Raw genomic sequence first — 22,040 nt, 5'->3', positions numbered from 1 at the left:
TTTCTCTAACCATTAGCACATACTGCATCTTTTCCTCAGGTATACATCAATTCATGTCCCAGTCAATAAAACTCAAAGCTGAAAAGTAGTAGATATATTATGCCTGGTAGTTAATGATGTTTGGTGGGGGGAGAATCAAGTATCTCACTGTCTCCTACTTCTCAAAATTTGGCCATAGTTTTTTTTTTCACATTGACACAGGTAATGTATTCAAATACAAGACACTTTGGTAAAATAACACTAAAGCATCCATTCACAGTTTGAAAAGCTAATTATCTCAGAAACTGCTTTGTTCTCTTGCATAAACAGATAGAAGAACCCCCCTCCAAAATTATTACGAATTTAGAGATTTTTGTTTCCAATAGTTGTAAAATTAAATTGTATATAATGTTTTCTAACCTATGTCCCATATGTTTTGTTTTACACTGAAGACAACGAATGAATTTTGAATAATGGCAGACACAACATACTTGATATTTACAATGGCTTGTGACAAATACAATACCTGAAAATAATTTCTAATTTTCCATTTATTATTGCTATTTAGTCACAGAAAAGATTAACTCTCCAAGAAATTTATTTTAGCATATGCCATATATTGATATAATTGATATAATAATTTTATATGATGAGAAACCATTGCAGAAGTAACTAAGGTGGTGCCCTTACACAGAAATAAAGAAGAGGCAATAAAGAAATTCTTCCATATAAAGACTTTTGACTTGCATTATTTTTTCAAAATATAAAACCTTACTATTAGAAGCAAAGAGAAAAACAGCCAAAAAAATCCCAATAAAACAGAAGACCAAGGATAAGGAATTGCTCTATGCAGATGCTTGGCATATGTAGTAAATATATGTATGTGCCGAGTTATAATAAAAAATACTTATGTATTACAGTCAATTCTCATAGAGTTAGAAACAGCAGTTTCCAATCAAGCATGACTGGACTGACATTTTCTCAGTCTTCAATTACATGATGAATTACAACTGTGTAGCAGTCACTTCTGGTCAACAATATCATGATAAATGCTTAATAAGATATAATTTCTCTCCTTGTTCACTTGTAAAAATTGGTGCCTTTTTGTAATGTTCTACAAGTTCTTCCATCGTGCTGAATTTACGCTGCCCAATGCAGTAGAGGGTCTCCTTTAGTTGGACTTTAAAATGCTTGTTTTTCCCTTGTGCTTTTAGTGATACAGAGAAATCATTTGGCTAAAAGAGAAAAAACATGTAGGGTAAACATTTTGAAAGACCATTTATTGGCATTTTTATATTAAACTAATAACAGCTAAGATTTGAGCACTTTTAAGTAGTAGGTACAATGCTAAATTATTTATGGGAATTATCTCCTTTATGCTTCAAAGCAAACCCCATTTTACAGACAGAAAAAAAAAATGAGGCTGAGGAGAAGTTGTCCAAGATCACCCATCTAGTTAAAAGAGATAGGATTCAAACTGAAGTAGACTCCTTTTATGTACTCTATGTAACACCCAGAGCAAATCCTTTTGTTTAAAATCTGAAGCATAAGAGCTATATTCTCTCCATTGACTTCTCAGAAACATATAGAAAATCCAAGACAACTACTTCTGTTCAATTAGTAGCTATCAGTTGCTGTCTTACAGAGTAGCTGATATAATACTGATTTCTCAAAGATGAAGGCGAAAAAATGAGAACTGATATAACCTCTAATAAGAGGTCATAAGCTCAAAATGCCTACAAGGGGCAAAAAAGAAATGTAAGCAAGGGCCAGAGTAGCTATATAGAGGGAACAACAGTGCTTATCTAAAGGATGTGGCCACTTAGCTGCAGTTGTTACCTTGTAGGAATATGGCTCAATGTTGACAGACTTTCCAATTTTAAAAGGGAAATCTGATTTCTGAATTTTTATAATAAACCTTCCAAAAAAATTTTTTAATGCTTTTTTTCTTTTTTTTTTCCTGTTTGTTTTAGGGCCGCACCTTTGGCATATGGAGGTTCCCAGGCTAGTGATCTAATTGGAGCTGGTGCTGCCGGCCACAGCCACAGCCATGCCAGATCCAAGCTGAGTCTGTGACCTACAGCACAGTTCACGGCAACGCCGGATCCTTAATCCATGGAGCAAGGCCAGGGATCGAACCCTCACGGTTCCTTGTTAGGTTCATTTCCGCTGTGCCATGACGCCAACTCCAAGCCTTCCAAAACTTAAATACTGATAATGAATTCAAATGTTTAAAAAACACTATGCAGATCAAACAAAACATTCCTACTTGAGACCACTACATTAAAAATTCTACTGTTAAAAATAATGTTATATTTTGGCTAATATCTATGCTTGATTACCCACAAGAAAATACACAGTATTCTGCAATTAAGCTAGTTTCTTAGTTTTTTTTTAAACCTAACACACTTCTGAATAGTCTGTATCAACCTCAGAAGCCTCTTATACAATTACTGTCAGTTTCAAAAAGTGGAAACATCCTATACTTATGGTTATTTGCCATCTATTCCAGGGTTGCTCCCTTCCTAATCCCTCTGCCCACTGCTTGTCCTGGAAAGAAGACCCAGGGCAGGCATCTAACAGAAAACAAATCCCACCAGTCTTCCCTATCATCAACCGCCTCTCTTCCTGAGGGGTTATGTACAGGCCCCATTTCTTGATCTTCATATAGGACAGTTCAATTAATTTCATTTTCACCCTCTCTTCTTTTCTCTCTCTCTTACACCACTCTCACAGATAGGTTTTCTTCTTTCAACCTTTTCTATAATCACACATTCACTTTTGTACAAATATATACACACAAAGCCAATACTAATCATGATTTAAAAATTGGAAAAGCAGTGATAAAAATAAAGGCAATTTTTAAGGGACAGAGTATCATCAAATTCTAATATCCTAGAGAGTATCCCAAAGAGCCCACATAATTTTTCTTATTCAATTTATGGTTTTATAGTTTTACTAGTACTGGAACAGAATTTATCTTTTATTGCAAATGGACCTCAAATACAGTGCTTATTCAAATGGGTTTTTTTAGGTACACAATAACTTCCAAACGACCAATTTATAATGAAACTTAAATATCAATTTTTTAAATTTAGGGTTTTTCCCTTATTGTAAGGATAGTGCATCCAATACCCAATTCAAAATATGTTTTCTCAGTTTAGTCTACTGCATGGAAGAAGTAAAGAAGCCAGTGTTTAATTTTTTCCATTTTTCAGTTTACTGCAACAGAAAATATATTAGGAAGGCAAAGCCAAAAGAACTAGACAGGGCCAAATAATTCAGTGTAGGGCTATATTTTACTAAAAATAAATACAGTTGGAAAGAACACTGACTTTCACTCAGAATAAAATATGCTTATGTCCCAACTTACTGCGTGGTTAACTTTAGGAAAACCACTTAAGCTCTCCAGTCCTCTATTTATTTTTTTAATACCCAGAGCTCTATTTCCATTTACCTTTGAAAATCAACTTACCGAAGATTCACTATCACGAATGAGGAAATCACCTTCACGGCCTCTTTCATTTAATGCCATTTCTGCCTGGTGCCTGGTGACTTTGCCATAATACCATGGATTGCCAGCAAATTTTCCAGTGAGTGAAGGCCTAATGTAATCACACTGTGGAGGTGATGGTTCTAGACCCGAGGTTAATGGATTATTCTGCATAATGGTAACATAGTTTTTTGGCACCAGACCAATCATTCCATTGATCTTCCTGCATTTCCACCACTCAGGATCATTTTCAGGTTTTTCAATAACATCCATTATATCTCCTTTCTCGAAATTAAGTTCTTCATCATTGGAGGAGCTGAATGGGTAAAGAGCCTGTACCACATGCAACACTTGTCCAGTATTTAGGTTATTGACGACTGCTGCTAATTTCTCTGACAAGGAACCCACATGGTCACCCAAAGGACTGTCACCTTCCTCAGTTACATAGTTTGAAGGAAACCATCCAATTTGTCCATTGTAGCTACCCCGCCACCAACCATCACTGCATTTCTCCATGACGATCACCTTCGTCCCTTTTATCAATGACAATTCATCCTCTCTCTCTGCCATGTAGTTAAATTTCACATAAGCAGGCATGTTGAGATCATAGAGACGTTCCCCTGGGTCAACAAAGCTTTCATCAGCAGGAGATGCAGAATCTGGCACACTATGTTTTCTTTTCACTTTTCCAATGCCTGTTTAAATAAAAAGGGTAATGAGAATATAAAACAATAATCAAAGATACCAATTCATTCATTATTAAAAAAATGGATCTTCAATTGCTATTTTTTTAAGCCTTTTAACTAAGATAACAAATCTCTCCTCCCTCCCTGTCTCCCTCCCTTCCTTCTCTCCTTCCTCCCTCCCCTCCAACTTCTTCCCTCCTTCCCTGGAGGTTTGTTCCTGTTGACCCCCTTCCCATATTCTTTTCATAACCAAATACTTAACTATAGTTATTATATTGCAGTTTAACTTTTTATCTTTTTTTGTGTCAAAGGCTTGGAAATAATTGCATAACAATTATAAAATTGCCCTAAATTAACAAATTGTCTCTTAAATGTACATACAAGATTACTTCTCTCATACCAACAATCTAAGTACATAAAGGCTCCAAGAAACGCATATTCTACTTGTCTTACTTTATTAACCAAGATTCTGTAACTAGCAGTATAGAAACAAAACAATAACTGAAGTTACGACTTGATATGCAAAATAAAACTGTAGTTATATCTGAGTAATCCAGCTGCTTTCTTGGTTCCCAGAGCCAGTTGCTTTATTTATCTCATCTTTATTTTAAAGTAATATACTATTTACTTATTTGTCACTCTTCACCCAGTTCACACATAAGCTCCACATGAGCAGGGATTTTTTTTTTTTTTTTTTTTTGCTATATTCTTGGCTATAATCCCAAGGATCTCATATAGTGCTTAGTACACAGTAGATGCTTAATATATACTTGTTATAAAAATTGAAAAAAAAATCACCAAATGGTACTATCATCACAAATATATGCTACATCAACTTTAGTCAAGAATTTTCACTGTTGTTCACTTCTTAGCACACGATTTTGTGTTCTAATTTTACTGAGTAAACTAAGGCACTCCTATATAAAACTCCTCAAACACCTTCTCACTATCTCAAAATTCTTTTTCATTACCCTTACTCTTTTTCTTGTCCTAAGTTTCCAACCGCTTATCCTTCTGGGTTCTTAATATCAAATTTCCTGCTTCTTTTTGGAACTTTTGGCCACCCCTGTTTCCCTCCTATTCATTCCCCTCTATTGTCTAAAAACAAACTTAGATCACTTCTATTCCAAAATAAATTGACTTTAATTCTGCTGCCTTTTTTTTTTTTTTGGCTTTTTAGGGCTGCACTTGTGGCATGTGGAAGTTCCCAGGCTAGGGGTCAAATTGGAGCTGCAGCTGCTGCCCTGGACCACAGCCACAGCAATGTGGGATCCAAGCCACTTCTGCAACCTACACCACAGCTCATGGCAATGCTGAATCCTTAACCCATTGAGCGAGGTCAGGGATTGAACCTGTGTCCTCATGGTTAAAATAAGATTCATTTTTGCTGCGCCACAATGGGAACTCCCCTCTGCTACTACCTTTAAACTAAAGTTGTCTTCTCCCTTTCCTTCAACTTTTCATCACTCACTTACACTCCTAATAATCCAGTCCTCTAAATCCATCCAAACTACTCAATTAAAATCATTCTTATAAAAGAGATGTGTCATCTCTTCACTGCCAAATCAGTACTTTTAAAGCCCCTGGTCTATTCAAACTCTCTATACAGAAACCAAGATCTCATATTACTCTCTCCAGCATTTTCTCCTTCACTAATTTCACTGAGGGTCCCTTACTTTTCCTACTGACCTGTTTAAATATTCTTGTGTTCCTCTTCTGGGCTCTTCTAAACCTTTTTATAAAATTGCATTGTAATTTGTCTGTCTTAATGGGGGCAGTATCGTATTACCCTGTATCTCCAGCGCTTAGCTAGTAGGAAGAAAGCGAACGTTTGCTGAAAGAATAAGTAAATGATTCCCTAGTTGAAAGTGTTTCCCAAGATGTCATGCTTGGACTTAGCCTCTACTTCAAGACAATCATACACTTTCATTTTCTGTAACTTCTGTAGAGAAGATCCCAAGGTCTTTTTTCTTTACAGCTCTAAGCTCTCCCTAGAATTCAAGCATTATCATTCCAATTGTCACTAGACACCTACAGATTGTACCATCAGTACCTCAAATACAACCCCTGTATCCAAATAAAAATAACCTCTCCCATATCCATAAATCAACTAACTTCCTCCCTCCCAATTTCCTTCCTTCTGGTTAATGACATATCATCATCCTGAAAAATTTGTATATCAGGGATTTCTTGCATAGTAGGGAACTCTAGGGTTCTATCCCTCCAAAAGAGTAATTAATGAACTGGTGAATATTGTCAAAATCGACTTTTACACAATTCTAGAATCTAGTTTAAAAAAAGAGAAAGTTTAAAAAAACTAGAGAAAGAAGAAAGCTGCTGCTGCTTTGTAGTAAGAGAGCACTGTGGCATTTTAAGGTGCCTGCCTAACATCCCTTAAATCCCAAATCAATGGTGGCTGGGAGGACAGCAACCTGAACTAATGCCACAGAAAGCAATCAAGGTCTTATTCACAAAGAATTGTAATTGTGGGTTTCAACCTGTCTGGCAGCTACCTGAAGTACCAACACAATGGCTTGCCTTGGTTTCACCTGACTTAGAGCATTCTCTGGGCTAAGGTGTCTTCTGCTGAAATCATTTAGTTGATGCTGCAGCCTGGTGCTAGAGACAACTGGGACAAGGAACAGATTGGAAACCCAGAAAACAAAAACTGAAGGAGTTTGTTACACTATATCTGAGCTACCAAAAATGTTAAACAGAATCCTCCAGGCCGAAATGACACTACACAGTAACCTGAAGTCATGTGAAGAAGTGGTAAGGGTAGCTATATTTTTAAATATAAAAGCTAGTAGTATTATATGTTTAGCTTATAAGTCCTCTTTTATTCCTATATGATTTAAGATGCAAATGTATAAAATAGTAATTTCAAATCTAGGTTAACAGGCATACAATGTATAAAGACAACTATAAAAAAGCAAATTTTTATACTCTACTGAAGCTAAATTTGTATCAATTCAAACTTGATTGTTAAAAAGTTAAGATGTTAATTGTAATCCACAGGGTAATCACTAAGGAAAAACTACACGGAAAAAGAAATGAGAATGAAAACAAAATGTACATCATAAAAAATCAATTATAAAAGGCAGTAATAAAAGAACTGAGAGGAGAAAAGGTATAAGATATGTAGAAAACAAACAGCAAAATAGCAGAAGGCCTTCCTTATCAGTAATTTCTGCCCCCCCCCACCACCCCAGGATAAGCAAGTATTTAATTGGCCTTGGTTTTAAACATTAAGTTGTCAGTTTGAGGTTGATAAGGCTTTTTTTAGTTCATATTGCTGCTTCCTTTTTAAAAAAAGTGTTTATGTGTCTTTTAAAATACAGTTGATTTACAACACTGTACCAATTTCTGTTGTACACCAAAGTGATATAGTCAATACACATACATGCATTCCCTTTCTTCCAGTATCTTCCATCATGGTCTATCCCGAGATTGGATATAGATCCCTCTGCTATTCAGTTCCTACTTGCTTATGCTATCCAGTACCTCATTGCTTATCCATTCTAAATGTTAACAGTTTGATTCTATTAACCCCAACTCCCAGTCCATCCCACTCCCTCCCCCAGGCAACCACAAGTCTGCTCTCTATGCCTGTGAGTCTGTTTCACAGATTCATTTGTGCCATATATTATTTTATTTTATTATCATTATTTTTTTTATGTCTTTTTTAGGGCCACACTCACAGCATGTGGAAGCTCCCTGGCTAGGGGTCAAATCAGAGCTTCGGCTGCTGGCCTACAGCACAGCCACAGCAATGCCAGATCTGAGCCGAGTCTGTGACCTACATCACAGCTCACTGCATGCAACACTAGATCCTCAACCCGCTGAGGGAGGCCAGGGATTGAACCTGCAACCTCATGGATACCAGTTGGGTTCATTTCCACTGAGTAACAGGAACTCCTCTGTCTTTTGATGAGAGCATTCAGTTCACTGATATTTAAGGTAATTATTCATATATATTATGTATTCACTGCCATTTTAAACCTTGTTTTCTAGTTGATTTTATGTTTCTCCTTTGTTTCTCTCTTTTTTAATGGTTGGATGATTTCCTTTTATGTTATACTTGTGTCCTTTTCTTCATGGTTTTTGTGAATCTATTATTTATTTTTGATTTGTGGTTGCCTCATTTTTCAAATATGTTAACCCCTTCCTATATCTGCTCTCTTTAGACTGATAGCCATATAGGATCAGACAGTCTTTTTTTAAAAAAGTCTAGATTTTCTGGTAATCCTTCGCACATTTTATGATTTTGATGCCTTTTTTTACATCATTATGTTTATCCTTTTGCTGTTCCTTGTGTTTATCACTACTTTCATGAACAGGTTTTTTTTTTTTTTTTTTTTAAATCTGTACTCTGGTTTATTTAAGTGATTACTTTCCAAATGCGATTTCCTCTACCTGATATCTTCTTACTTCTTTCCTATTTTGGAGGAGACTTTTCAGTACTCTTTTAGGACAGGTTTAGTATTGTTGTATTTAGTTTTTGTTTGAGAAATTCTTTATTTTTTCTTCTATTTTTAAATGATAACCTGGCTGGGTAGAGTATTCAAGGTTGCAAATTTTTCCATTTAGAACTTTGACATATCTTTCTCAGAAAAAAACAAAGGGATAAGTCTTTGTGACCTTGGATTTAGCAATGGCTTCTTTGACTTTGACTTGGAAGGAGTAATGGGAGTAATTGTTTAATGGGAATGGGGTTCCCTTTTTGGGTGATAAAAATGGCTTGGAATTAGACAGATGTGATAGTTGGACAATGTTGTTAATGTATTAAACACAACTGAAGAGTACGCTTTAAAACAGTTAACTTCATAAATTTATACATCATAAAAATTATTTTCTCGAAAGATTTCTGGAGTTCCCATTGTGCTTCAGTGGTAACAGGCCCAACTAGTATCCATTAGGACAAGGGTTCGATCCCTGGCCCCACTCAGTGGGTTAAGGATCTGGCATCGCCATGAGCTGCAACGTAGGTTGCAGCTGTGGCATAGGCTGGCAGCTTTCAGCTCCAATTCCACCCCTAGCCTGAGAACTTCCTTATGCCACGGGTACAGACCTATTAAAAAAAAAAGATTTCCACCTGAAATCCTTAAAGCTGTCATGTGTCCTTTCTGCCAACACTTTCCATTTCCACTATTAATATGTTAATTCAGGCCTAAGTTGTTGTCCTTGAGCCTTCTCTACCTTTGAACTAGTTTTCTTTTTTCTTTTTTAATTAATTCAATCTATTCCATTTCAACCCGTTTTCCACATCAGTCTAATCTTTTTTTTTTTCCTCCCATGGCCACACCTATGGCATATGGACGTTCCCAGGCTAGAAGTCAAATGTAAGCTGTAACTGAGGCCTATGCCACCACCATCACCACAGCAATGCCAGATCTAAGCCTCATATGTGACCCATGGTGCAGACTTCGGCAATGTCGGATCCTTAACCCACTGAGGAGAGCCAGGGATCGAAATCACATCCTTACAAAGACATGGGGTCTTTAACCCACTGATCCACAAAGGGAACACCAGTCTAATCATCTTATATCACAGCTACAATCACATGACCCTATTGCTCAAAAGCCAGCAGTGGCTCTCCTGCCTATCAATTAAGGAAATACTATCCCTAGCATCTACAGCCCTCTCTCGAATGTCCTCAAGCCTTCCTGTGCAGACTTATAGTACAGACTATTGAAAACAGCAATCAGCCTTTGGGTTCAAGTCTGCTACTTACTAACTGTAGAATCCTAAGCAAGTTATTTCACTTTTTTGAGCTCAGAAATGGAGGAAACAGCACTCACCATGAGAGTATTGTGAAAATTGAGTAAAATAATGTTAAGTAACAGCAATATTACACAGAGCAAATGTTAAACACAAGCATCTTTCTATAATGCCCTACACTGAAAATGTCCTGAATTTTTAAAAAATGGGCCACCTAAATCCCTTGAATTAGATGTTCCTATCTTTATGACTTAGTATAGCTTGTTTCGCTAGTTCTTCCCAAAACCTTAATTAAAATTTCTGCCTCTCAAAAATCTACCCATTCAAGAAGTGCTGTTTCAAGTAACAACTTCACTATTTTATCCATCCTCCTGCTTCATGTTTTTCAGCATCCTTCATTCCCTACCCGTACCTCCAAAGACATATAAGCTCTCCTTCTTTTAAGCATCCCAGTACCTTGTATTTCTGAGGTACCTGTATGCTAGTATTTCCTGTGTCTGTCTTTTAAGCTCATCTTGTAGAGCCTAAGAGTATTTTAATCTCTCATTGATCTTCTGCATTTCCCATACTATTAGAACTATATATACTGGAGATGCTCAATAATTGTTTGTTACATTGATTAAATTGAATACTGATATAAGCAAATATAAAATTTTAAACCTGAAAATAAAGGCTAGTTCCAAAATGCTTTTCGTTTGATTCTGAAAAAGATAATGTCTAAGACTACTTATACCTTGTCCAAATAAAGAATGAAAAGAATTTTTGGACAGACTCAACAATTAAAGCCCCACCTGGGAAAATACCAAACAACCCATTTTAATCTTAGAATATTTGTTCTCTATGAAACACAGAACCCTCTGTGATCTCTCTTGTGAACATGACTTTAACTTTATACCTGCTTAACTACTACAGCTATATAAGCTCCTCAGTAACCAAAAACCTCATGCTCTTTCAAGGCTCTGAGACTGCATACAATGTTTTTCTGCATAAAACATGTGCCATTCTCATTCTTCAAGACTCAAAGTGTCTTCTCACTGAAGATCTCCCTATCTATCCGCAGTTACCCATTTTTCATACCAGTACTATTCTTTGTAAATATTTGTACTATAATGCTCATCACTCTGCATACCAGTATTTCTTCCTGGAAATTAAAAACCATGTTTTTAACCACCTCTTTATTTCTCCCCAGTGCCTGGGCCACATAAAGTGTTCTGTTTCTATTTATCATGCGAATGACTGACAAATGCATACATAATTGATAAGCTTGCTTTTTCCACTGCTTACAAAGCTTTGTGAAGGGCCTGTTTATTGCTCTTCGTTTTCCACTGCTAAAACATGGTCCTTCCAATCTCATGTTATCAATGACAGAACAGATGCAAAAGTAAAGTATTAGTATCCCTTAATTTCTCAATTATGTTATAATCACCAACAATTAGATCACTCCACAAAAGCAGACTCCTTCAGATCAAAGGATTATCTTTTCTAAATTCTTCCCAATTTCACATTTAATTCACCACAATCCTCCTAATCTCAATTAGTCCCTTTGCATTAAATCTGTTTTTTTCTTTTTTGGCCACCCTGCGGCACATGGAGTTCCCAGGCCAGGGATCAGAGTCCAGCCAGTTGTGACCTAAGCTGCAGCTACAGCAATGCCGGATCTTTAACCCACTGTTCTGGCATAAGGATTGAACCTACTTCCCAGTGCTCCCAAGACATGGCCTATCCCATTGCACCAAAGTGGGAAATCCTTTGCATCAAATCTTTCAAAGTGGTTGCTTATGTGACTCTAATTCTTTCTCTATCTATAGTCATAATGTGTGCACTAGGAAAACTCTTTAACAAAAGAGACCTAAATTTAAATTTTAGTGCTGCTACTTACTGGTTAATACAAAAGAGACCTAAATTTAAATTTTAGTGCTGCTACTTACTGGTTAATCTGATCTTGGTCAAGCTTTTTAATCTTCTCTAAACTCCAGTTTCCTTGTTTGTGAAATGGTGGTGTGTGTGAGTACGCAATGATGGTGTGTAGAAGTACCTATCTCAGAATATTTTTATAAAGAACTTCTAAAAGTTTATATGTAAGGCATTCAGTAGAGTCCATAGCACATAGCAGGTACTCAATCAATGGTGGTTACTACTTTCCTGCCTCTTAATGCTTCATTTACTTTTTCAAAAATACTTAGAACATTTATTATAGCATTAAATAGCTGGACCTGGACAGAGTTGGGAGGGAAATACTCAGGTCTAAGCAATGAGGATGTGCACAACTCTGATGCACTTTTTTTTTTTTTTAGGTTTTATTGAAGTATAGTTGATTTATTGGTTGCAATAATTTCTGCTGTACAACAAAGTGATTTAGGCATACATATACACATATTCATTCTCTTTCAGATTCTCTTCACACTTAGATTTCTGAGGCAGTCACTGTTATCATTAGCTTTGTTTAAAAAGCCAAAAGCATTAGTATAGCTTTCAATCTTCCCCTCACGCTAATCCACTAGTCTTACTTCTTTCTTCCTATAGCACTATTTCTTGACCAAAACAATGTATTATTAACTCCTCAAAAGTTTTTAAGACTTTGGTTAGTCATTGTGAATATTTCATTTTCACACAGTAGTTGTCCTCAACTTAGGCAAATCTTTGTACCCATAACTCTTCTTTATGCAACTTGGTTTCCAAATCCTTTGATATACTTGATGCTAGTATTTGGAAGCATCTGAGTTTCTCAACACAATTGTTAAAGTTTATCTAGCCAGAGTGAATAGACTATGTCATTTTATTTGGACAGCAAACACATATGGGAACTACTGCATCCCTTCCCCTGAGCACCTCATAGATTTGAATCAATGCCATCACACAATGTGTTAAGATTTTTTTAGCACCTACATAATCACAGAAGCTCTTACAAAGTCTTTTACTCATGTAAACCACTGTGAGGTCAGATTCTCAGCAAGTTTTTCAATTCCTTTTAAAAATTCAATGTAGAATTTTACATTAATATCTATCTTATTCATCTTGTTTACTTCTTAGTTTTTAACTTTCACATATATTTCTGAACCCAATATACTAGTTATACTTCCATCATTAGGTCTTCTTTACTTTAAGCATGTCACTTTCCCTCCATCTAAATCACAGATTAAATAAATGTTCAAAAGAACAAGGCCTAGGAAAGTATTACTGATTCTTGCTAATTCTTTAGGGAACTATAATTCTGTTCTTATGTTCCTACTTCTTCAAAACCAGTTTCTCCCTTATGGATTTTCCCTTGATTTCCATGACACATCAGAGACTGATCAGTTGTTTACTGGGACTGTAAGACTTTTAGAGTCAGAAGGGACTTTCTAGGATCATCTAGTCTTGCCGAACTCTCTCCTTTACAAATAAGGAACAGAAAATCAGGAAAGTTAGTTATATACCCTTGGCCATATGGCTAATAAATAGTACAGCTAGGAGCAGAACTAAGGAATTCTAAATACAAATATATGGTGCTCTTTCTATTACAGGTTTTTATTTAATTTTAACAATTTTTATCTGTTCACTGCAGTTACATGAAATAAGATAAACTGTTGTTTTTTTATTATTCTCTGCTTTATCTAAAATAAATGTGCCCTTCAGGTTCTCAAGGGTACTCTGGCTACCACATACAAGGAGCACAAATATTGTCACATAAAAGTAGAGGAATCTACTTATCAAGTCCATTCAGGGAAAATGTGGGTGAAAGCCTGTCTGTAACAAGGTAAAAAGCTAAAAAAATATAAATTTTGGCATATTGCAGGCAATGATGAAAGGAATATTTTGGGTACAAATCTAAAATCCTGACCCCCCAACTGTACAAATTTATTTAAGAATAACTATCAACTTTCTAAGACTCAGTAGAGAGAATGATAATTTTATATTACATTGGTGGTACATATTAAATGTCTATAACAATGATAAAATATGTTCTTTTTATACCACTTCTAGTTCATTTATGTTCAACATCACTTACAATCAAACTTAAACATAAACTCCACTGTATTATTAATAATAAATAACAATCACCATATATCTCCCTACCAGAATGTAAGTTCTATGAAAGTTACGGTTAGTTTTTTATTGTATAACTTTTGTCTGGCCTATTGTAGGTAGGCCACCAAGAAAAATATATTCATAAACAAATGAGTGAATAAATTAGCTCTTTTAAAGCAAAATTAACCCCCCAAAATGGATCTAAAATTTTAACAAATCCCCAAAAAGTAATAAACAAGAGATATAGTCCAGAAGGATTAATTTGGTCATCATAGTTAACTAAAGAAACAAACAAGTATTAACATTCTTTTCCCAGAAAAGTGCTTGCTAGCTTTACATTTTGCCGTCTTCCCTGAAATCTCTCAACAGGTTACTCTTTTGCTTTCTTAGACTCCTTACACATAAGCGAGGTCTACAGTTCCTCTGTTTATTTTTCTTTCTTTCTTTCCTTTTTTTTTTTTTTTTTTGCCATGCCTGTGGCATGTGGAAGTTCCTGTGCCAGGGACTGAACCTGAGCCACAGCAGTGATAATGCTGGATCCCACTAGGCCACCAGGGAAATCCCTTTGGTTTATTTTTCTAGAACCACTGAGCAAGTTCACTATCATAAGAGCATTAAAAGGCCATCAGTACATACACAGATTAGGTGCTTGTTGTTAGTATTAGTACTACTTTATGACCTGAACAAAAGAACAATTCAAGAATTCGCCATTTTCCTTCAATATTTTCATATTCTTTATATGTGCTGCTCTCACAACTCATTTCAGAATTTCAAATTTCACATTTGCCAAAGTAATTTCTAGCAATCTGACACTGATTAAGTCATAACATTCTCTTTACTGGTGCTTTTATTAAACATTAACTTCTACACTGGTCCTCTGAAATCTAAGAAAAAAAGCACTAAGACAATATCATGTTATTCCAAATGTTAATTAAGGATGAAAGAATTTGTTCACTTAATTTTTTTGTCCTATTTTTACTGTATTTACAATTTATTTAATTCACCTCAAATGTCTATGCTAAGTTCAAGGAAGTTAACTGTATCAAATTCAAATCATTTATTTCCTTTTCCTATTTGTTATTTAAACATTGATAACAAAGTATTTTAAAAGCATTTTACTTATCAAGTCAAAGCTATTATTATTTGATGTATTATCACCAATTACTTAGCTCAGGTTTCATAAACAATACAAAGCACTAGCCTATATGAACTTAACATATTCCATCCAGTTTTCCTTTAAATTTACCAAAGTGAAAACTCTAATTAAAAAACTACAAGAAAACTACAGATTTAATAAACAGATTAACTTACTGAAAAAATCTTTAAAGACGTTGAACCAATCCATTTTGAAAAAAATCCCGTGCTCTCTTTTGTCAGTTTGTTAACCCAGCTCAGGAGAATTCTCAGTATAAACTTCCTGGTTCTGCAACATGAAACTCCCCACACCCGATCCATGTGACTTGGCCCACACCCAGGCAATAGAAAGTTTTCCTGAGGCTTCTTTCTTCCCATAACATTTTCCCCCGAACTCTAACAGAATCTATAAAACAAGTATATCATAATGGCCACAAATGGTCTGACCTTACTTTTCAGACTTACTTTGGAAGAAGCTTTAAAACATACAAACTTTTTTCAGTGGATGAAAATATATTCATGTATTCATTCTTTCTTTGTTTTCTCCTTTTTCTTCTTAACCTTCATACAATGTCTCCACAATCATTGTGAAACAAATCCATTAATTATATGGAACATTTAAGTTACCAAAAAGGGCTTCAAAAATTCTGAGAAAAGAGGGGAGGCTGTCCAATGCAAAAGCCGGATTCACATCATCTATACATTACATATAAATCATGACCTTAATTTTTTTTCTTTTTAGGGCTGTACCCACAGCATATGGAAGTTCCTAGGCTGGGGGTCAAATCAGAGCTGCAGCTGCCAGCCTATGCTACAGCCACAGCAACAAAGGTTTCTGAGCTGCATCTGTGACCTATGTTGCAGCTTGTTGCAACACCAGATCTTTTAATCTACTGATCAAGGCCAGGGATCAAACCCATATCCTCATGGATACTAGCCATATTCTTAACCCAATGAGCCACAATGGGAACTCCCTGGATCATGACCTTAAAACAGAATGTTTCCAAGCATTCTGGAATAGATAGCAAGAATTGTAATATGGTAATAAAACTAACAGTGATAGCCTCAAACTTAAATATAGTCTTGCTAAAATCATCTAAATAACATCAGAAAACTGTATGGACGGTTTCCCAGGAATATTAACAAATAATAAAAATTGTATTTAATTAGGCTTTTACAACTGATATGCAGTCACACCTAATACTGGGATATTTCTCCTCTTTGCTCTATGATATTAGTTTTTTCACTATCTTTTGTTAATTACTGTCACACTTGCTCTAGTTCCAGGATACCACTATCCTTTTAAAAAGGGACATAAAAGTTCATCTAGGTGTGGATCTAGTCTTTCCTGTGCCTTCATCACTATGAGGCATTCTTTATTGATAGAAGTTACCTTCATTTCCCCCAATACCACTAATGAATGTGCTTTAAATAAATGTCAGACGTATTCCTGGTTCTAACTTTCTTCAGCTATTAAAGAACAGTCTCTTTCTAACTCTTTCATTAATAAGTAGAATGTGTCTGACAGTATCCATGAGGTTGCAGGTTTGATCCCTGACATCACTCAGGGGTTAAGCATCTGGTGTTGCTGTGGCTGTGGTACAGGCCAGCTACTGGAGCTCCGATTCAACCCCTAGACTGGAAACTTCCATAAGCCACAAGTGAGGCCATAAAGATTTTAAAAATAAAGAAATAAAAACTAATATTAAAGGGTTTATATTCAAAACCTTAAAATCTCAAAAAAAAGTAACCCTTAAAGCAGTTAAATATCATGTGAAAGTTTAGATTAATAATTCCATTTATTAAATTAGCTTTAGAAAACTGGAAATGTTTTTCAGCTCAGAAACCAATATTCTATACTTTATAACTTATTTTGAATTGTACTATGTTTTAGTTTTTACTGTTTATAACGGTTAAAAACATAAAAGATTTGTCTTCTATTACTGGTAATGGAAAGAACATGCGAGTATAAAATAACAATAATGTTAAATAAGAAATAAAACCAAATATAAAGCAGTTAGTCAATAATATTATATTTCATATCCACTAATCATTGTCACATTACTCCCAAATGATCTTTTTGCAAGGAGAAATTTTACTTTTATATATATATATATACACACACACACACACACACACATATACAAAGAACTATTAATTAACAGCATGCTTGCCTGAATACCTGAGGGAAATTCTGTCCCTCCCAATTCCTTCCTGTCAGCCAGGAAGAATTTTTTTTATAAAAAGAGAGACTAGCCCTCATTTGCGCATATTTCCTTCCTATCACAGCTTCGCAAAGCCCAGTGTGAAGTAGGTTCTCCTATCTCTGGCCCTAATGGAAGGCCAGTAAAAACAAACAAACAACTTACAGTTAAGGGAAGAAAGAGGAAAAAAGAGAACCAAAATAAGAAAGAGATAAGTTTTGTCAATGCTAATCTACTACAATTAATGATCCACAATTTAAAACTCTTTTATCAAAATAAAGAATAAAACGATGGCTTGTTTTTAAAAGCAAAATGTAAGCCATTAGACATAAAATACAGCAATGTATCTTATAAAATAAGTTGCCTTAATGACAAGGAGGACATGCTCATTTATCCCCATCTCAATTAGATGTAGAATCTGCCTAAATTCCTTTTTTTTTTTTTTTTTTACTTTTAGGGCCGCATCCACAGCATATGGAGGTTTCCAGACTAGACGTCTAATTGGAGCTACAGCTACCAGCCTACACCACAGCCACAGCAATGTGGGATTTGAGCCACATCTGTGACCTCCACCAGAGCTCACGGCAACACCAGATCCTTAACCCACTGAGCAAAGCCAGAGATTGAACCAGCATCCTCATGGATCCTAGTCAGGTTTGTTGACCACTGAGCCACAAAGGGAACTCCCAATCTGGCTAAATTCTAATAGGCACTCTTGGTTCAAGGAGCCCCTGATAGAAGATCAGAGTCAGTTTCACTGACAGCATCACGCTAGCTTGACTCTTGAATTCTGGCCAAACCCATTAGCCAGATTTAAAGAAACTAGCCTTCACTGGTCTCCCGACTTGAACACCTGCTATGAGCCAAGCTTACCTTGGCTAGCTGAAATCCTGGCCCTGGGATTTTCTAGTCAATTCTGCCCAAAGCTGCTAAAACTCTGTACAAAGAACCAAGCTCTAGCATCCATTTAAAAGCAAGTATTGCTGTTCGTTTAATACAAAAATAACTTACCTAAGGTATCTTTTAGGTTTTTTACAATAGATGCTTTCCGGGCACTGTTTTTCCTTTCCACATAGTTAGAAGGCACAAAACCTGTTTTATTCATCGAATTTCGTACTCGCCACCAGGACTTAGAATCATCCAAAAGCCACAGTCTCTCATTCTTCTTGATGTCAAGCTCTTGTTCTTGTTGTGCAACATAATCAAATTTGGCTACTACCACCACTTCTTCTGCCATTTTTCAGCAGCTTCTGCACTGTAACCACATAGAAAATATTTAGATAAAGTTTAACTAGTAGTAGTCTACATGCTTTTCAAAAGAGACATGCCTAAGAACCTAAGAGCACTGAACAACTAAAATATCAAACTAAAAATAAAAGTATGAAAAAATTAAAACACCAGGCATATACTAATCAACACAAAACTGGTATAGAATAACACACAAAAGGACTTTAAGACAAAACCATTACTAGTGATAAATTCACTACATCATGATAAACGGCCTTATTATATAACAGCTAAACTTATATGTACTATTAATATAGCTCCAAAGTAAATGGATAGAAATGCAAGGAAAAAACTGACAAATCTGGTGTCAGTATAATTCTTAACATATTTATCTCAGTAATAAATCAAGGAACCAAAAAATTAGGCTAAAGAAAAACTGACATCATAATCATTAAGTTTGATGTAATAAACATATATAGAGTTCTTGTTGTGGCTCAGCAGGTAACAAACCTGACTAGTATCCATGAGGATGAGGGTTACATCCCTGGCCTCCCTCAGTGGGTTAAGGATCTGGCATTGAGCTGTGGTATGGGTCACAGACACGACTCAGATCCTGAGTTGCTGCGGCTGTGGCATATGCCAGCAGCTGCAGCTCTGATTCCACCCCTAGCCCAGGAGCTTTCATATGCTGCAGGTGCGGCCATAAAAAGCAAGCAAACAAACAAAAACTTACAGACAGAAGAATACAAAGAGAACATATACAAAAATCGATCAAATGCTAGGCCCTACCTTTTTCATGTACTTGGTATCCTACAAACATACTCTTTGACAATCATAACAAAAAGACACATTTTTAAAAACTCAAGTCAAAGAAGAAGTCATAAGAGAATTCTGAAAATATTTATAAGTAAAATATTAAAAAAAATATATAGCTAACTACATGGGATGCAGTAAAAAAAGTATACAGAAGGAGATTCTCAATTGTAAATAGTTACATCATAAATAAGAAAAGCTAAATTAACTAATCATCTGTCATCAGAAAAGTGGAATAAAAATAGCTAAAAAGGAAATGTACAAATAAAAGAATTTAATGAAACAGAGACAGAGAAAGCTTAAAGAAACAAAAGGTAGTTCTTCATCATGACTAAAAAATGGACATAGTTCTGGCAAGACTGATCAATGAAAAAAGGGAAAAAGTACACCCAAATACCAAAAATAAAAAAGGAGTTGTGGAGTTCCCATCGTGGCATAGTAGTTAACGAATTCGACTAGGAACCATGAGGTTGCGGGTTTGATCCCTGGCCTTGCTCAGTGGGTTAAGGATCCAGCATTGCCGTGAGCTATGGTATAGGTTGCAGACATGGCTCGGGTCCTGCGTTGTTGTGGCTCTGGCGTAGGCCAGCAGCTACAACTCTGATTAGACCCCTAGCCTGGGAATCTTCATATGCCGCGGGAGCGGCCCTAGAAAAGGCAAAAAGATAAAAAAACAAAAAAACAAAACAAAAAAAAAGAGTTGTAATTATAGATGCTACAGACATTCAAAAGACATGGCAGTATTAAAAACTATCTGTAAATCTGAGAAGAAAAATGTACATTTTATGAAAAAAAATAATAAAAGTAGTAAAAATTGAATCAGTCACTAAGAAATCTGCTGATAACAAAAACATCAGGACCAGATGGTTTTACAGGCAAGTTTTATGAAAATTCAAGGAACAAATAACTCCAATTTATACAAATTCTTTTAGAACAAAGAAAGGAAATGCTACAAGCCTAACTCACTCCTGAACCAAGATTAGCTCTTGGCTTTCTTCAGAGAGATTATTTTACATAAGTAGCTACCTCTGGTTTAGCAAGCAAATAACAACAGCTTCTGGTTTTGGATATAGAACAGCATCGTTTTCTCAACAATGAAGCAAATTCTTCAATGTACCCAGGAAAACGCATTTTAATCTAGAATTCAACAAACCCTAGCATTCAAGTGTAGATACTTTTATATCTACAAGGTAGATACTTTGTTAAGGGTATTACAAGGCCTCAAAACCTACCACCGTCTTCTAAAAGAATGATTCAAGCATGTACAGTAGCAAAATAACTAATGCTTAAAAAATAGGATGATGTGGTATTCAAGAAATGATGAACAGAAAGAAAAATTAATTTGTATTCTTGCATTTTTCTGTTTAAAATTATTTCCAAATAAAAAGTTATAACAAAGTCTAAATATTACTAATGCATGATGTAAAAAATTACAAGTGACAGATTTTCTGAGACCCTGAAAAGCAGGGAGATTTTTTTTTGTCTTTTTGCCGTTTCTTGGGCCACTCCCGCGGCATATGGAGGTTCCCAGGCTAGGGGTCCAATCGGAGCTGTAGCCACCGGCCTACACCAGAGCCACAGCAACTTGGGATCCGAGCCGTGTCTGCAACCTACACCACAGCTCATGGCAATGCCAAATCCCCAACCCACTGAGCAAGGCCAGGGATCGAACCCACAACCTCATGGTTCCTAGTTGGATTTGTTAGCCACTGAGCCACGATGGGACTCCAACAGGGAGATATTTTTTAAGGGATACTTGGGAACTGACCGTGAGCCCTTCCATGTGGGAACCTGCCCTTATCCCCCCAAAATTTGTCTATACATTTAATAAAATTTAATTCTAGGTCCCAGTGGAATTTATTCTGAAATTTTGACACACTGATTTTTAAATACATCTAGAAAAGTAAACATATAAAACTGGCAAATATTTTTTGGGGGAAAAAAAGAAGGAGTTCCTGTCATGGCGCAGCGGAAACATAGCCAACAAGGAAGCATGAGGTTGGGGGTTCCATCCCTGGCTTCGCTCAGTGGGTTAAGGATCCAGCGTTGCCATGAGCTGTGGTGTAGGTCGCAGACATGGCTTGGATCCTGCGTTGTTGTGGCTCTGGCATAGACCAGCAGCTATAGCTCTGATTAGACCTCTTGCCTGGGAACCTCCATATGCTGCAGTGTGGCCCTAAAAAGATGAAAGACCAAAAAAAAAAAAAAAGTGTAAGAGTTATAGATGAAAAGCTGGTACAAAAATAAGAGTTGGTGTAATAGTTTATAGACTGTACATCCAGCATTCATTTTCTCTTTTCCTAACAGTATCCCAATTATCCTCCTAGTTGCTACCTCATTATTATTATTTTAGCCATGCAATCTGGGGGAATGACTCTAGCTTCGAAGTTATTCTAATGTAAGACAGGGCTGACAGCCCATCTAAGCCAATCATGACAATTTCTCCCCTACCAAGTTTGCCTACGTTAGACCACTTAAAATCAACAGTATGTAAGGAAAACTAAGCTAGCAATTTCAGGGAAATGACTGACTCTTGAAAAACACAGTGAAAGACTGTCTCTGTATTTTGTTGTGGACAGATGTGAGAACTGGAACATCTTGTCACCAGCTGAAGAATGAAGCTCACAAAGTGTGGAAGGAGAGATGCTGGGAAATAAAGCCAGAGCTACTGAAACAGATACTAAGAACTGCTCTCTAAACCACCAGTTCCTTGAGCTCATGTATTTCTTTATTATGTTAAGACAGTTTTAGTTGGGGTTTGTTCTTTTCAGTTGA

General features: G+C 36.0%; 1 protein-coding gene across 2 annotated transcripts in view; it reads right to left on the bottom strand.

Moving 5' to 3' along the window:
- Window positions 1-512: 512 nt before the first annotated feature.
- Window positions 513-22,040, bottom strand: part of NCK1 (NCK adaptor protein 1) — a 72,532-nt gene continuing 51,004 nt past the window's right edge. Inside the window, exons 1-4 of one of the 2 annotated variants that reach the window (XM_047783034.1) lie at window positions 18,237-18,274; window positions 15,199-15,427; window positions 3,455-4,167; window positions 513-1,214 (exon numbers count right to left, since the gene is read on the bottom strand). In XM_047783034.1, the coding sequence (XP_047638990.1) occupies window positions 1,020-1,214; window positions 3,455-4,167; window positions 15,199-15,232 (942 nt within the window). In that variant the 5' untranslated portion in view covers window positions 15,233-15,427; window positions 18,237-18,274 and the 3' untranslated portion in view covers window positions 513-1,019. Of the gene's footprint in view, window positions 1,215-3,454; window positions 4,168-15,198; window positions 15,428-18,236; window positions 18,481-22,040 lie in introns of those variants that run through there. The other variant, XM_047783026.1, reaches the window with a different exon arrangement.

The sequence above is a fragment of the Phacochoerus africanus genome, chromosome 1, assembly GCF_016906955.1.
Source record: "Phacochoerus africanus isolate WHEZ1 chromosome 1, ROS_Pafr_v1, whole genome shotgun sequence".
Classification (NCBI taxonomy): domain Eukaryota; kingdom Metazoa; phylum Chordata; class Mammalia; order Artiodactyla; family Suidae; genus Phacochoerus; species Phacochoerus africanus.
This window is presented reverse-complemented; position numbering and strand designations above follow the sequence as displayed.